The sequence below is a fragment of the Encephalitozoon cuniculi genome, chromosome VI (assembly GCF_000091225.2).
Source record: "Encephalitozoon cuniculi GB-M1 chromosome VI, complete sequence".
Taxonomy (NCBI): Eukaryota; Fungi; Microsporidia; family Unikaryonidae; genus Encephalitozoon; species Encephalitozoon cuniculi.
This window is the reverse complement of record NC_003233.1, coordinates 205,552-218,774: the sequence shown is the minus strand read 5'-3', so window position 1 is coordinate 218,774 and position 13,223 is coordinate 205,552. Positions and strand designations below refer to the sequence as shown.

General features: G+C 47.5%; 11 protein-coding genes across 11 annotated transcripts; 5 read left to right on the top strand and 6 right to left on the bottom strand.

Annotated features, from left to right (window-relative positions):
- Positions 1-208: 208 nt before the first annotated feature.
- ECU06_1710 (uncharacterized protein) lies at positions 209-565 on the bottom strand (the record flags this gene model as incomplete). The annotated part of the gene is made up of 1 exon (NM_001041550.1): positions 209-565. One exon carries the CDS (start codon positions 563-565, stop codon positions 209-211), a length of 357 nt encoding a protein of 118 aa, NP_585928.1.
- A 590-nt stretch (positions 566-1,155) lies between these two features.
- On the top strand, positions 1,156-1,998 carry ECU06_1700 (uncharacterized protein; the record flags this gene model as incomplete). Its single annotated transcript, NM_001041549.1, has 1 exon — positions 1,156-1,998. One exon carries the CDS (start codon positions 1,156-1,158, stop codon positions 1,996-1,998), a length of 843 nt encoding a protein of 280 aa, NP_585927.1.
- A 164-nt stretch (positions 1,999-2,162) lies between these two features.
- On the top strand, positions 2,163-2,909 carry ECU06_1690 (uncharacterized protein; the record flags this gene model as incomplete). The annotated part of the gene is made up of 1 exon (NM_001041548.1): positions 2,163-2,909. The coding sequence occupies one exon, from the start codon at positions 2,163-2,165 to the stop codon at positions 2,907-2,909; it is 747 nt and encodes a 248-aa protein (NP_585926.1).
- Positions 2,910-3,258: 349 nt separating this feature from the next.
- ECU06_1680 (uncharacterized protein) lies at positions 3,259-4,581 on the bottom strand (the record flags this gene model as incomplete). The annotated part of the gene is made up of 1 exon (NM_001041547.2): positions 3,259-4,581. One exon carries the CDS (start codon positions 4,579-4,581, stop codon positions 3,259-3,261), a length of 1,323 nt encoding a protein of 440 aa, NP_585925.2.
- A 20-nt stretch (positions 4,582-4,601) lies between these two features.
- On the bottom strand, positions 4,602-5,204 carry ECU06_1670 (uncharacterized protein; the record flags this gene model as incomplete). Its single annotated transcript, NM_001041546.1, has 1 exon — positions 4,602-5,204. The coding sequence occupies one exon, from the start codon at positions 5,202-5,204 to the stop codon at positions 4,602-4,604; it is 603 nt and encodes a 200-aa protein (NP_585924.1).
- Positions 5,205-5,432: 228 nt separating this feature from the next.
- ECU06_1650 (uncharacterized protein) lies at positions 5,433-6,608 on the top strand (the record flags this gene model as incomplete). The annotated part of the gene is made up of 1 exon (NM_001041544.1): positions 5,433-6,608. The coding sequence occupies one exon, from the start codon at positions 5,433-5,435 to the stop codon at positions 6,606-6,608; it is 1,176 nt and encodes a 391-aa protein (NP_585922.1).
- On the bottom strand, positions 5,750-6,061 carry ECU06_1660 (uncharacterized protein; the record flags this gene model as incomplete). Its single annotated transcript, NM_001041545.1, has 1 exon — positions 5,750-6,061. The coding sequence occupies one exon, from the start codon at positions 6,059-6,061 to the stop codon at positions 5,750-5,752; it is 312 nt and encodes a 103-aa protein (NP_585923.1).
- A 422-nt stretch (positions 6,609-7,030) lies between the features above and the next one.
- Positions 7,031-8,218, top strand: ECU06_1640 (uncharacterized protein; the record flags this gene model as incomplete). The annotated part of the gene is made up of 1 exon (NM_001041543.1): positions 7,031-8,218. One exon carries the CDS (start codon positions 7,031-7,033, stop codon positions 8,216-8,218), a length of 1,188 nt encoding a protein of 395 aa, NP_585921.1.
- Positions 8,219-8,334: 116 nt separating this feature from the next.
- ECU06_1630 (uncharacterized protein) lies at positions 8,335-8,706 on the top strand (the record flags this gene model as incomplete). The annotated part of the gene is made up of 1 exon (NM_001041542.1): positions 8,335-8,706. One exon carries the CDS (start codon positions 8,335-8,337, stop codon positions 8,704-8,706), a length of 372 nt encoding a protein of 123 aa, NP_585920.1.
- Positions 8,707-9,073: 367 nt separating this feature from the next.
- Positions 9,074-10,813, bottom strand: ECU06_1620 (uncharacterized protein; the record flags this gene model as incomplete). The annotated part of the gene is made up of 1 exon (NM_001041541.1): positions 9,074-10,813. The coding sequence occupies one exon, from the start codon at positions 10,811-10,813 to the stop codon at positions 9,074-9,076; it is 1,740 nt and encodes a 579-aa protein (NP_585919.1).
- Positions 10,814-11,136: 323 nt separating this feature from the next.
- On the bottom strand, positions 11,137-12,960 carry ECU06_1610 (uncharacterized protein; the record flags this gene model as incomplete). Its single annotated transcript, NM_001041540.1, has 1 exon — positions 11,137-12,960. One exon carries the CDS (start codon positions 12,958-12,960, stop codon positions 11,137-11,139), a length of 1,824 nt encoding a protein of 607 aa, NP_585918.1.
- Between the last annotated feature and the right edge of the window lie 263 nt (positions 12,961-13,223).

Here is a 13,223-nt window from a genome sequence, read left to right as displayed (position 1 = left end):
TGCATTCTCTCCTGTCTTCTCAGACCAGTGGACCTGAACAGAAGGTGGTAGATCACGCCCTCCCTCTTCTTGAAAAGCCCTCCCTCTTCTTCCCTCTCCCAAAAGTACCCCAAGAGCCGCCACCTTCCATCTCCCGCCCCCCCCTGTACTTACCTGTCCGGACAAAAAACCCGTCACACATACTTGTCGGCAGCGAGCGGCCTATTAACTATCTCCTCCTTCTTTTCCCTGATCCATAGCCTTTCCTGTACTCCTTAACCTTCAGAAGCATCTCCACCTCTCCTCTCTTCTTCCAAATACACCAAACCTCTGGCTCTCCCTTCCCAACCTTATCCGCCATATCGCTGATCTGCCCAAACGCTCCATTCACCACGTCCGCAAACCTCATTCCACATCTCCCTTTGGCCTCCTTGTACGTCCCAGCACCATCAAACCTCTTGAAATGCGGACTTTCAAACGCCTCACGTATCAGATCCGGAGCCCTGCTGCTGTCTCCAAACACGCATATATATGCTACCGACCGAAGTGCCAAATATGGGAGTAGCCCGCCAACTGGGAAGCACATGCCCTTTCTCCTGCATCCATCTCCTGCCGCCAGTGTCCGGCAGCACAGCAACCTTGTCCCCGTGGAAAACAACCGGAGCTAGATCCAAGTCTCTAAACCCGCCCCTTCTTCAAGCGATCCTTTCAACATCTCTATCTTCGACCTGCTAAACCTCCAGCCCAACCCATCCTCAAGCTTCTCACCTCCTCCACCATCCGAGAGACACATGATATCCCAACCAGCACGACTGTACATGCCAATAACCTTCACATCTTCAAGGGCCCGCTGTCTCCCACACCCGTTGCACTGCTTCTTCGCCCTCCGACTAAGATCCTTCTCCCCCGGAGGCCATCGACCAAACACACATCCATCACCTGCACTGCACAATATCACACAATATGTCTCACGAGGAATTCATTCCACCAGGAACAGAATCCACATCCAATCCATCTGCATCCCCAAAGCTCTTAGATCCCCACTGCCTCCCAACCCTCCTACTCCAAGTCTCCGCACAACCCCACCAATATCCCATACCATAACACAAATCTAACACCCCCACACACCCAATCATATCAATATATCCATTTCATCCATATTTCTCCTTTACCCACATGAACACCACACACGTTCCAGAGCCACACAGAACAGAGCAGCACGCCGAGAACCAGCGACACTGGAGGAAGATCCTCGGTATTGCTCCAATCGTGTCAATTGCATTCCCAGCCACCATGTACTTCATCTCTGACGAAGACAGTTTTGAAGATAGCCTTTTCCTCAGATTCATCACAGTACTCCTCCCCTTTTCATACTCAGCAGTACAGTATGCCTTACTCCACACCAACTGGAAGTCACATAACAAACCAGAGCGCATCCTGCAAAGCATACTCTACTACACCCTCAATCTCCTATTTCTTGCATTTTCCATCATCTCCATCCTTTCAATAATTGCATTCACCCTTGCTGAATGGGAAGATGATGATTGGGAAAATAATAATGATCCAATTATCTTTTCTTTCATCCTTCCCTCTTTCACTGTCCCACTCACCTATCTCCTCTCCACATCTTGCTGTCTTGTTCCAGGACAGATCGGATTCACAGACACTGGTATCAACGTCCTTGTTGACATCCTGATACTACTATGCTCTGCAGGAGATTTAGTGCCTGCCTTCGACGAAGTCAAGCATTGTTATTACTTTGCAATCATATCTTCCATACTCATCCTGATACGATTGCTCAGGGAGAAGCTCTCTCCAGAGAAACAGAGCCCTCCCCCTACTGCACCATGGAGAATCGCGGTCTTTGTCCTTATACTCATCTCTATCGTCATCGCTTATGCGTTATTAGCGTATCTAATAATGAACGCAGACATCTTCGATAACTACTCCATCTCATTTGGCAAGGTGGAGAGAGCATCCTTTCATCAAAGCCCGGCGAATAAACAGCTCATCTCTTAACAATCAGTCTTACACTAACACACCTCCCCACAGAATTTATCAACCTGAATCTCTCCTTCTGCTTCCTCCCCAACCCCCTGTCCAAACCTATCCACTACATCATCCCCTCTGAACATCACTACACCTCTAAACCATCTCCTCCTTCCTCTCTTCTACAAATCAGCATGGTTAGACACTCCAAAAACATCCTTCCAAAGACAACTAACCCAAATCCAGAGTCCAATCGCTATCCACCACATCCCGCCGACCCCAGCCATCCATCGAGATATCATCTCCATCTCCAAGCACACCACCTCCGCTCACCCCTCCTCTCTGCCTCCGCGGAAAACCGCCGCAGAGACCCCCAGAATCTGTCAACCACCAAAGCCACTTCACCTTCAACCCACCAATCCCCCATCCTACCAGATGACATCCATTCCATCCTTCCCTTTGCCCATATGAACATCACGCACACAACAGGGCAACACACCGAGAACTCCATTCGAGCGCCGTCCTCAACAACAATCTTGTGGCATTCGTGCCAACTGCATTCCCAACCCTCATCTATCTCGTCCTCAACGAAGATCGTTTCGGGGAGAGTCCTTTTCTCAGATTCATCACCGTGCTCTTCCAATCCTCATACTCAGCAGCCCAGTATCTTCTCCTGCCCCACACTAGCTGGAAGGAAACTGGAAAGTAGCGGTTCAATCTTCCTTTCTACAACTCTCCCCTCTTTTATTGTATCCATCGTCTATCTCCTCTCCGTCTCCTGCCGCCTTGTTCCAGGACAAACCGCCTTCACAAATACCAATTCCAGCGTCCTTATCGACATCCCGATCCTACTATGCTCTGTAGGAAGTCTATCACTTATCTTAAAAGAGCCCAAGTATCGTTCCTACCTTGCAATCGTATCCCCTACACTCTCCTGCTAAGACTGCTCAGGAAGAAGCACTGCACCCCTGGAAAAAGCACTCTGCCTACTGCACCATCGAGAGTGGCTGTCCTTGCCCTCTTGCTGTCCCTATGGCTTATGGTGTATGGATCTATAGTCATTGTGTATAATCTCCTCTGCCTACTAATGAGGCAGAGACACGTGCCAAAAGCTGATCAATAAATAACCTCCTATCCTCCATCTGCAATGTCTCCAACCACCACATAAGAAGAAACATCCGCCAGACAAATCCAAGCCAGAGGAGACCAACTTGCTGCCCAAAAATGTGTAGCAGAGAACAGGACACAAGCATAACACTATTTGCTTTATTCATCATCGCACCACACCACTCAGATCACACATGGCCTGCAATAAACAATAAGACGACGGAGAACCTCAGAGGTATCCGAAGGATTCTTCCACACTATCTGAAATGATCCTGTCTCCTTCACCGTTTCAAACCTTACTCCTTTTGGATACACAAACTTGTCCGCATCCTCACATTCTTCACCCTCGTCTACCCTGCCTACATCACTTGCTTCAACAACCCCTGGGTTTATAACATCTCCTATCGACCCTATACTGGTTGGCTTGAACCTCAGGTGGTACACAACCGGACATCCATCCCCATCCTTGAACGTCCCAACCTCCACCACTCCTGTCATCCTCTGTCCCCCAGTCTCAAGAGCTCCAATCGCCACCATCCTCTGCCTCTCACTCCCGCCCTTCCTGTACTTTCCTGCATCCATGAAGAATCTGTCTGCATCTTCACTCCTGAGAAGTTCCAGCACACCCGTTATATCATGCACTATTTTCTGCTCCTTGATCTCTTCAAGAGACCTTCCCTTCCACCTCTCCTCACTTCCCTTGTCCCACTCCTCCTTGATCTTCTCAGGGCTCTTCGTCCACCGAAGAACCCTTCTGTGGATCTTGAAACACTTCCGACCACCCTTGCTCTTCTTCTTGCCCCCCTTGCTGCGTGCACCTCCAACCTCCACCGGCAGCGCCTCTACTTCCCCGCCCTGCTCAGCCTCCTCTACCTCGCTCTCCTTCTTCTCCTCCTCTTGTTCCGAGGGTGCAGAAGCACTCTTCCCCTTCCTCCCCCTCTTACTCTTCGCCTTCTCCTCCTTACTCTTCGCCTTCTCCTCCTTACTCTTCGCCTTCTCCTCGTCCCCCACCAGCTCTTTCACACTCCTTTCCGTTTCCTCTTCTCTTTTCCTCTGTCTTTCTCTGACTACACCTGCAACCCTGTCTACATATCTTTTGTCTATATCCTTTCCCTCCTTCCCCAGCAGCATCTGCCTAACCAACTCTTTGGTGACCTCTCCTCCATATTCTCTGTGTGCATCCAGCAACAGCACGTCATCAACAACAATATATTCTAGATATCTTGCATCTTTGGCCTTATCTTCGCTGAATTCCTCTTTCAAAGTCTTCTTCATACCTCCCTCGGCTAGCAATCCCAGAAGCTCCTCCTCCCTCAGCCCAAGACAGATCTCCTTGCATGCATTGCACACTATCTTCTCCACCTCAGCTATCCGTTCCCATCTTTCTATACTATAGAGAAACCCTCCCCATTCTTTAGCACTCCTCCAATCCTCCAGGTACACCTTCTTTTCCTCTTCAGACATTCCAGCAGGCGGGTTTTCTATCATGTCGTCAAGCATTCTCATGACATCTCTTCCATATCTTACTATGCCCCCCCCCCCGCTACCCTTCCACTGCATTCTAACATCCTCCCGCACACCATTTCCAGCAATTCACTGAACGTCTTGTTCCCTCTCATGTACACCTTTGATGTACCTTCAGATATATTCCTTAGATACCCCCTCATTCTTTCGTCAAACAGCCTCTCAAACCGATCATCATCCTTGTACTGCACCGAGCTGACCAGAAACTCCCACACTGCATAACAAATATCGCTTCTCAAAAAAGATACAACATTCTCTATCTGCTTGGTGTCCTTCTTCAAGTCACCGAACTTTGTCGTTGGCAATGCTGCAATGTTATACCCTTTGAACATAAACGGAACCACTATCACTTGACCATCTGGATTGAATGTCAAAGAAACACTCTCCCTTGTCTCCAAAGAGCAATACACTACATCAACCGCACTGATTAATGTCCATGCCGCATACCTCATAAGGCAGGCCCCCTCTCCACCTAATATACTATCTCCTTTATGCAAAGGGGTCTGTACACCATCTCCCTTCATAACGATGGCTCTGCACTCTCTGCACTCCTCCAAGACCCCACTCCTGCTACTGGGCTCCAACCCCACCATTCGGCCAATCATATGGCACCACACCACATAAGGCAACTGAGAACCCCGCCAACAACAGGGCTCACCACATCAACACACACATTCTCGAGCACTTCCCCACCCCATCATCTCTCCGGGCCCAGAGACTGCCACACACAACTACACGAAGCATGCAACGCCTTCCCATTCTTTGTGTCTGCTTGGCATTCTAGAGACTCAATAAATGGCTAGTCACCCAGCACCATCCCAAGCTGCCCAGGTATGACATTAAATGTCTATCATATCATATTTATTCACAATCTATGGTATGGGATGGCCCACATCATCACACTTCCCAAACGGCGAAATTGCTCCCTTTCTTGTCCTTCCAGAGTCCGTGGGCCCGAACATCTGGCAGTAGACCACACTCTCTCCTCTCCCGCCCTTGCAAAGCCTAACCTTCCCGTCCTCTCCACGCCAGAACCATGTAGCCCTCCTGCCAATCCATATCCCCGCCATCAAATCCAGTTCCCCCAGCAATACACGCCATATTGTACCCATAACGAAGGCTTCATTAATTCCCCACACTCCCAATCATATCAATATATCCATTTCATCCATATTTCTCCTTTACCCCGCATGAACACCACACACGTTCCAGAGCCACACAGAACAGAGCAACACACCGAGAACCAGCGACACTGGAGGAAGATCCTCGACATCGCTCCAATCGTGTCAATTGCATTCCCAGCCGCCATGTACTTCATCTTCACCAAAGACAGTTTTGAAGATAGCCTTTTCCTCAGGTTCATTACACTACTCCTCCCCTTTTCATACTCAGCAGTACAGTATGCCTTACTCCACACCAACTGGAAGTCACATAACAAACCAGAGGGCATCCTGCAGAGCATGCTCTACTACACCCTCAATCTCCTGCTTCTTGCATTCACCATCATCTCCATCCTTTCAATCATTGCATTCACCCTTGCTGAATGGGAAGGTGATGATTGGGAAAATAATGATGATCCAATTATCTTTTCTTTCATCCTTCCCTCTTTCACTGTCCCACTCACTTATCTCCTCTCCGTCTCCTGCCGCCTTGTTCCAGGACATATTGGATTCACAGACACTGGTATCAACGTCCTTATCGACATCCTGATTCTACTATGCTCTACAGGAAATTTAGTGCCTGCCTTCGATGAAGTCAAGCATTGTTATTACTTTGCAATCATATCTTCTATACTCATCCTGATACGATTGCTCAGGGAGAAGCACGGCCCATCCGAAAAGAGTGCTCTGCCTACTGCGCCATGGAGAGTAGCCATCCTTGTCCTTATACTCATCTTTGCTGCTCTTATCTACCTATTTATGATGTGGGTATCTATCGACATCCTAAGTGATCACTTTGCCCTGCTTGCCAGGGCAAGAAGTACCCCAGTATCAAAACCTAGGCAATAAACAACTCTTCATCTGTGACATGTCCTTATACCAACACAGACCATTCCACTCTTCAAGAAACCTTCCTTTCCACCTCTCTCCCCTAGACACATCCAATAACAATCTAGTATCCACAACAATATACTCCAGATGTCACTGCTAACCCAGCCACACTGAAAGAACCGCTGTGTTGATCCTCCCACAGAAAGCAATGTCCCACAAGCACATCCTCCAACCTACAAAGCCTCTGATGACCGATGACTGTCCTCATCAATTCTGGCCATCAGAATCTATCTCATCCGACTCTCTGTAATAGCTGTCACTAGATAGATACCTTGCCTGGAAATCCTTGTGCCATGTCACCCACCATTGGTCCACTCTTACAACTCCTATTCATAAGCCATATGTGTAAAGATTATTAATCGGATATATCGCACCCACCGATGGAACAGATCAGCCGTATTAAAATAGCACTTGGCGAAGTTGATCTCAACTATTTTAAAAGGGCCTTTACAGATGGAAAAGGAGGATTGTGGGACAGTACAGGATCGCTTATTACTGATACTATAAGAAATCAAAGAATGCGCCCTGCCATTGCCTTCTACAGAAACCTACTTGATGATATCCTCAAGGACTTGGAGGAAAAAGGGCACTCCGAAGGAATTACTGCTGTCAATGCAGCCAAGGATGCACTAAGGGCCTTAGATGATGTTGCTAACCGCCTATATATAATTCTTAAAGCTACTGGACCAGACGGCACCGAGTTTCTCTATTACTTTAGAGAGATTGACAGGTCTCTTAAGGACTATCCAGAACTACTCAAAACATTTAGAGATGCACTTGAGAAAGTGTTGCCACACGTCCGTGAAGACCTGGAGGTCGAAGTGAATAAGATGAAGGTCCCTTTGCGGCTTGTCATTCGTGAGCTCTTGGAAGGTCTAAAGGATGAAGTGAGTGGAACTAAGATCCCTTTGGAGTTTGTCACTACTGATCTCTTAGATTACAGGGTTGAAGCCAACTGGAGCTTGTGTAATTTTCCTCAAGATCTAAATGAATCAGCCCTTCACGTCCTTCGACGATACTTTTGGCATGACATTGATGAGGCTTCTCTTTCCGAGACAATGAAGAATGAGCTGGACTGTTTAGAAAAGATGATCACCAAAGTCCCAGAGCCCCATAGAGCGCAACTCTACGAGATTCTTCGAGATGTCAGGACGGCCTTTAACTCCCTTGCCCAAAAGCTCAAGGCTCTCAGAACATCATGTGCCCGAGTCATTGATGATGTTGAAAGGAATAGAAAGTCTTTTTCTGCTGCATTCAGTGAACTAAACAGAATGTTGAGTAAAGCAGAGAAAGGCCTGTCTGACCTGAAGGAAAGGATCTCCGATCTCGAAAGGGTCCTTCCCTCCTCTCCCCCGATGAAACTATGTGAACTCCTATGCTTTATGTTCATTGCCATTCTGGCCATCCATGCTTTTCTTCACCTTGCCGAGGATAAAGACAGCAGGGTGAAGACAAGATGGAACACTGCACTGTACTCACTAGCTGTGGCCGGGACCATCATGCACCAGATGTGGGTACTGTGGGGGGGGGGTGGAACTGGCATGAGGATGGGACAAGTGATGTGTTGAGGAATGTATGGAGTGTGCTTGGATGTCTGGCTCCTGTGGCAGTGGAGCTTCTGAATGCTGGCTCTATCGAGAGTGGTGTGTACAGCCTGACGGTAGCTGGAGTTAGTGTTGCCTCGATGTGTGGACAGCGTCTCATCCAGTGTGAGATAAGCTGGAAGCAGATGTGTGTGTTCTGTGCCGGGAATGTGCTATTGGCAGTGGCATGCTTTTCTGAGCCTTCCAAGCACCCCCTGCTCGGAACATATGGGCGGTGTGGCATGGTATGTATTGGGCTTATTGTGCTTATTGCTCTTCTACTTCTTGTGTCGTACATGTACGAAACTGATGGAGAAAAGGCATCCGCAGGTGGGAGTGGGGCTGTTGTGATGAACTGCCTGTTTGTGATGAGTGTGGCGGTCACCACCTTTGCATCGTGGGTATCAAGCCGTGACTACTTCATGACGTACAGGAGAGGCACCGACGATATGACTGGTACTGCTGCCTCATAGCGGGACTGGACACATGGCTCCCCGAGGCCTGACTACTTACTCGATTAAAGCCATGTGAATATCCTCTGTTGAGCATCTGGCCGTGTGCTGGGTAGGAGTCCTTGCACGGAGTTCCTCTCCGATCGATGGGTGTTCTGTTTCATCGAACGGGCCTGATTTTCTACTGTGGGAGGAGGGAGGAAGAGTCCCAGCAGTACTGGTGGCAGTGGGTTGCACCCAAGTATGGTCCATTGCAGGATGAGCAAGACCCGGACTACAACGATGAGTGAGGATGTGCGGAGATGCAGAGTCATTGAAAGCACAGTAGAGAACAGAACACAAGCATAACACTATTTGCTTTATTCATCATCACATCACATCACACCACTCAGATCACACATGGCCTGCACTGAATCGTGAGACGGCAGAGAACCTCAGAGGTGTCAAATGGATTCCCCCACACTATCTGGAACGACTGTTCCCTCCTCACTATCTCATACTCTGTACCCTTTGGATATACAAACTTGCCCATATCCTGGTATTCCTTATCCTCATCTATCTTCTCAATATCATTGGCCTCGGCAAACTCTGGGCTCATAACACTTCCTATCTCCTCTATCCCTGTAACCCGGAACATCAGGTGGTACACAACTGGGCATCCACTAGGAGAGTCCTTGAACGTCCCAACCTCCACCACTCCTAGCATCTTCTTCTCTCCGCTCTCAAGAACCCCAATTGCCACCAGACGGCCCCGAGAACTCCCGCCCTTGGTGTACTCTCCTGTATCTATAAAGAACTTGTCTGCATCTTCACTCCTGAGAAGTTCCAGCACACCCGCTATGTCATGGAACACCTTCTGCTCCTTGATCTCTTCAAGAGACCTTCCCCTCCACCTCTCCTCGCTTTCCCTGTCCCACTCCTCCTTGATCTTCTCTGGGCTCTTTCTCCATCGGGAAACTCTTTTGTGAATCTTGTAGCGCTTCCGACCACCCCTGCTCTTCTTCCCCGTCTTCCTGCGTGCTCCTCCAATCTCCATGGACGGCATCTCCGCCTCCTCACCTGCCTCCACCTCTTCTGTCTCGCTCTCCTCTTCCTTGACCTCAGAAACATTCACACTCTTCTTCTTCCCATCCTTCCTGCCCTTTGCCTTCTCCTCGTCCCTCAGCAGCTTTTTCACTCTCTTTTCTATCTCTCTTTCTCTTCTTCTCTGCCTTTCCTTGATCATATTTGCAACCTTATTGATATATCTCTTGTCTATCTCCTCTCCCTTCTTCCCCAGCAGCATCTGCATGACCAACTCCTTTGTAACCTCTCCTCCATACTCTCTGTGTGCATCCAATAAGATCTCGTCATTAACAATAGCATATTCTAAGTATCCCTTCTTACCGGCCTCCTCATCGCCAAGCTTCATTTTCAAAGACTTTCTCATTCTTCCCTCGGCTAACAATCCCATCAGCTCCTCCTCCCTCAACCCAAGGCAGATCTCCTTGCACGCATCGCATACCATCTTCTCTACCTCAATTAGATGTTTCAGTCTTTCTATATTATAAAGATACTCTGTATATTTCTTAATGTTACCCCAAAGCCTTTGGTGCTGCCTTTTTTCTTCTTCGGACAGTTCAGGAGGTGCATTTTCCATCATCCCACCGATTTCTTTCATAACATCCTCTCCGTACCTCATTACATGTCCACCCCGCTTTCCATCGCATTGGAATATCCTTTTATACACTGCCTCCAAAAACTCACTGAAGGTCTTGTTTCCTTTCATGTACACCTTTGATGTATTTGAAGATATGTCCTTCAAATAGCCTTCCATTCTTTCACTGAACAACCTCTTAAACCGATCATCGTCTTTGTATGCCACACCACCAATTGTGAAACTCCATATTATATGAGAAATATTACAGAAGAGAGGTTCGGAGTCTTCCATGCGTTTGGGGTTTCTCCTCAAGTCGCTGTGCTTTGCTGTTGGTAGCACAGCAATATTACACCCTCTGAAGATGAATGGGAACACCACCACTTGATTGTTAGGCCTCAGTATGAAAGAAGAACTGTGTTCTAATTGCATGGAGCAGTTTGTTGCATTAAGTACAGCAGTTAATATCCACAGAGTATCCCTTTGATTCATAGGAAGGGCCTTCGTCTCTACTCAACCTATCATCATCTCCTTTTCCTGTGGTATTCTGGCCACTGAAAGGGGAAGCTGCCCCTCTATCCAGCACATCTGCTCCTTCGTTCTGTACAATAGGGCTTGTCTGCGCCGTCCCTGTTTCCTACAGCACGGTCTTGCGGGAAAAATGATAAATCCAGGCCACTCCCACAAGCCACACTGCCCGCCGCCAAGACCACAAAGACAGCTTCTTCTAACCGTCTTGACCCGCATGGGGTGCCAATCTACCCAACCACGAAGTCAAAGCAACAGATCTATCATATTTATTTATAATCACCCACTCACTGGATCTCAGGAATCTGCAGAACAGCAAGACTCCGGAGAACCGAGCTGGTATCCTTGGGATTCCTCCACACTATCCTGAACTCACCCTTATCCTTCACTACCTCAGATCGGACGCCCGGAGGATACTGAAACCCAGACATGTCAGAAGACCCATCCTCTTCTATCTCATCCACATCATCTCCCTTCCCAAACGACGGACTTGATCCCTTTCCTGTCTTCTCAGAACTGGTAGGCTTGAACATCAGGTGGTAGACCACACTTTCCTCTCTCTTGCCCTTGAAAAGCCCAACCTCGACATTTCCCACCTTCTTCTCCCCTCCCTCATCAAGTATCCCGAGAGCTACCATCTTCCATCTCTCACTCCCACCCTTCATGTACTTGCCAGTCCGGACAAAGAACTTATCACACTCCCTGCTCCTGAGGAGCTTCAGCACTTCTATAATGTCATGTAGTACCTTCTGCCCCTCAATCTCCTCCATACTCTTGCCCTTCCACTTCTCTTCCTTTCCGTTATCCAGCTCATACTTAATCCTCTCAACACTTTTCATCCACCGGAGAACCCTCTTGTGCACCCTATAACAACTGTCTTCACCTTTACTCCTTTCTTTCGATCTCTTCTTCTTAGGCCGAGCTCCCTCAGCCGCCATCTCTTCCACTGGAACTTCAGCCTCTACACTCTCCTCCTCTTCTTCCCCTCTGTCCTCTTCCTTACTCTCTTCCTTAGCCTTTCCTGCACCCTTCTTACCTCTCTTCTTTTTGCCTTTCCCATTAGGGCCCTTTCCTTCACCTTTCTCCCTCTCCTCCATCCTCAACAGCTCCTCTGCATTCCTAAGGCTTTCTTCCTCTCTTCTCTTTTCTTCCGACTCTCTCTCCTTAACTTCATGCACTGCACTACTGATGCTTTCATCGTTAATATCCTCATATTCTATAACCACTTTCTTGACTAGCTCTGCTACAATACTTATGCTTTTATATTTCTCATACGTATTTATCATCTTTTCATGGTCTATGTAGTAAAGTAGTGGTCCCTCCACATCATTACTTGGATCTATCATTCTTAGATATAGGTGCTTTAGATGCGCTCCCATAACAAAGCTTTTTCTATTCTCCTCTCTTTTCCAGATATATTCACATGCATCGCACATTATCTTCTGTGCCTCGATTATCTGCTCTTGATTTTTTTTAGTACACAGCCTTTCTCCATGTTCTTTGATTTTTCTCAACATTTCCTCTTCTCTCTTTCTTTCCATGGCAGATAAAGAACTTGATATCCCTTGGATTCTTACCTCTGCTTCACGAGCAAGTCCTTGCCCAAATCTACTCACCATGCAATTATTACGTTTGAAGATTTCCACTACTAAGTCCATCAACCTCATTCTAGATCTCCCTTTGCTCTCCCTGTACAGAACAACAGGATCAAAGTCTTTGAAAGAGGTTGTTTTAAAAACATCATACATTAAAAATAGGGTCCAATTCCCAGGTGCACACACCAATGCCACCGAGCGCCATGCCAAATATGGAAGTAGCCTAACAACTTTTTCAACATATTCTCTTTCCCTTTCATTTATATCCCGATACTTAGCAACCGGTGATGCAACAAGTTTACGATCATGAAAAATAAGCGGTAATAATATTCTTGTTTCCAAACCAGAAACTTCCACAAGTGATTTTCTTATAATTTCTACTTCCTCGTCGCTCAACTTGCAAGAAAAGGCTTTTTCAAACCTTTTTCTTGTTTTCTCCACTTCGTTGGTTCCTTCTACGTTAGACCCATGCAAACCAGCGAGTAATGCAAGTGTATATCCCAGCCACATCCTCATTACCCCTGGAAAGGGTGTTCACTTGTTAGATTCCTGATGCTACTCCTTTTTGCTCTTTCCCCTGTGATGCCTTAACCATCAGTATAATCCATTTCACCAACACCTGATGTAATATACCCTAAGAAAAACTTGAAGATCCCATCAATCTATGGAGCCTGGGTATCTCTCATGTGACGGTGCCCGCCTATACTCCTAGCTCCATATTAGTCAGTAGAAAAACCCTTTCCATCTTTGGGCATCTTTACCCCTTTCCCACTTAGAAG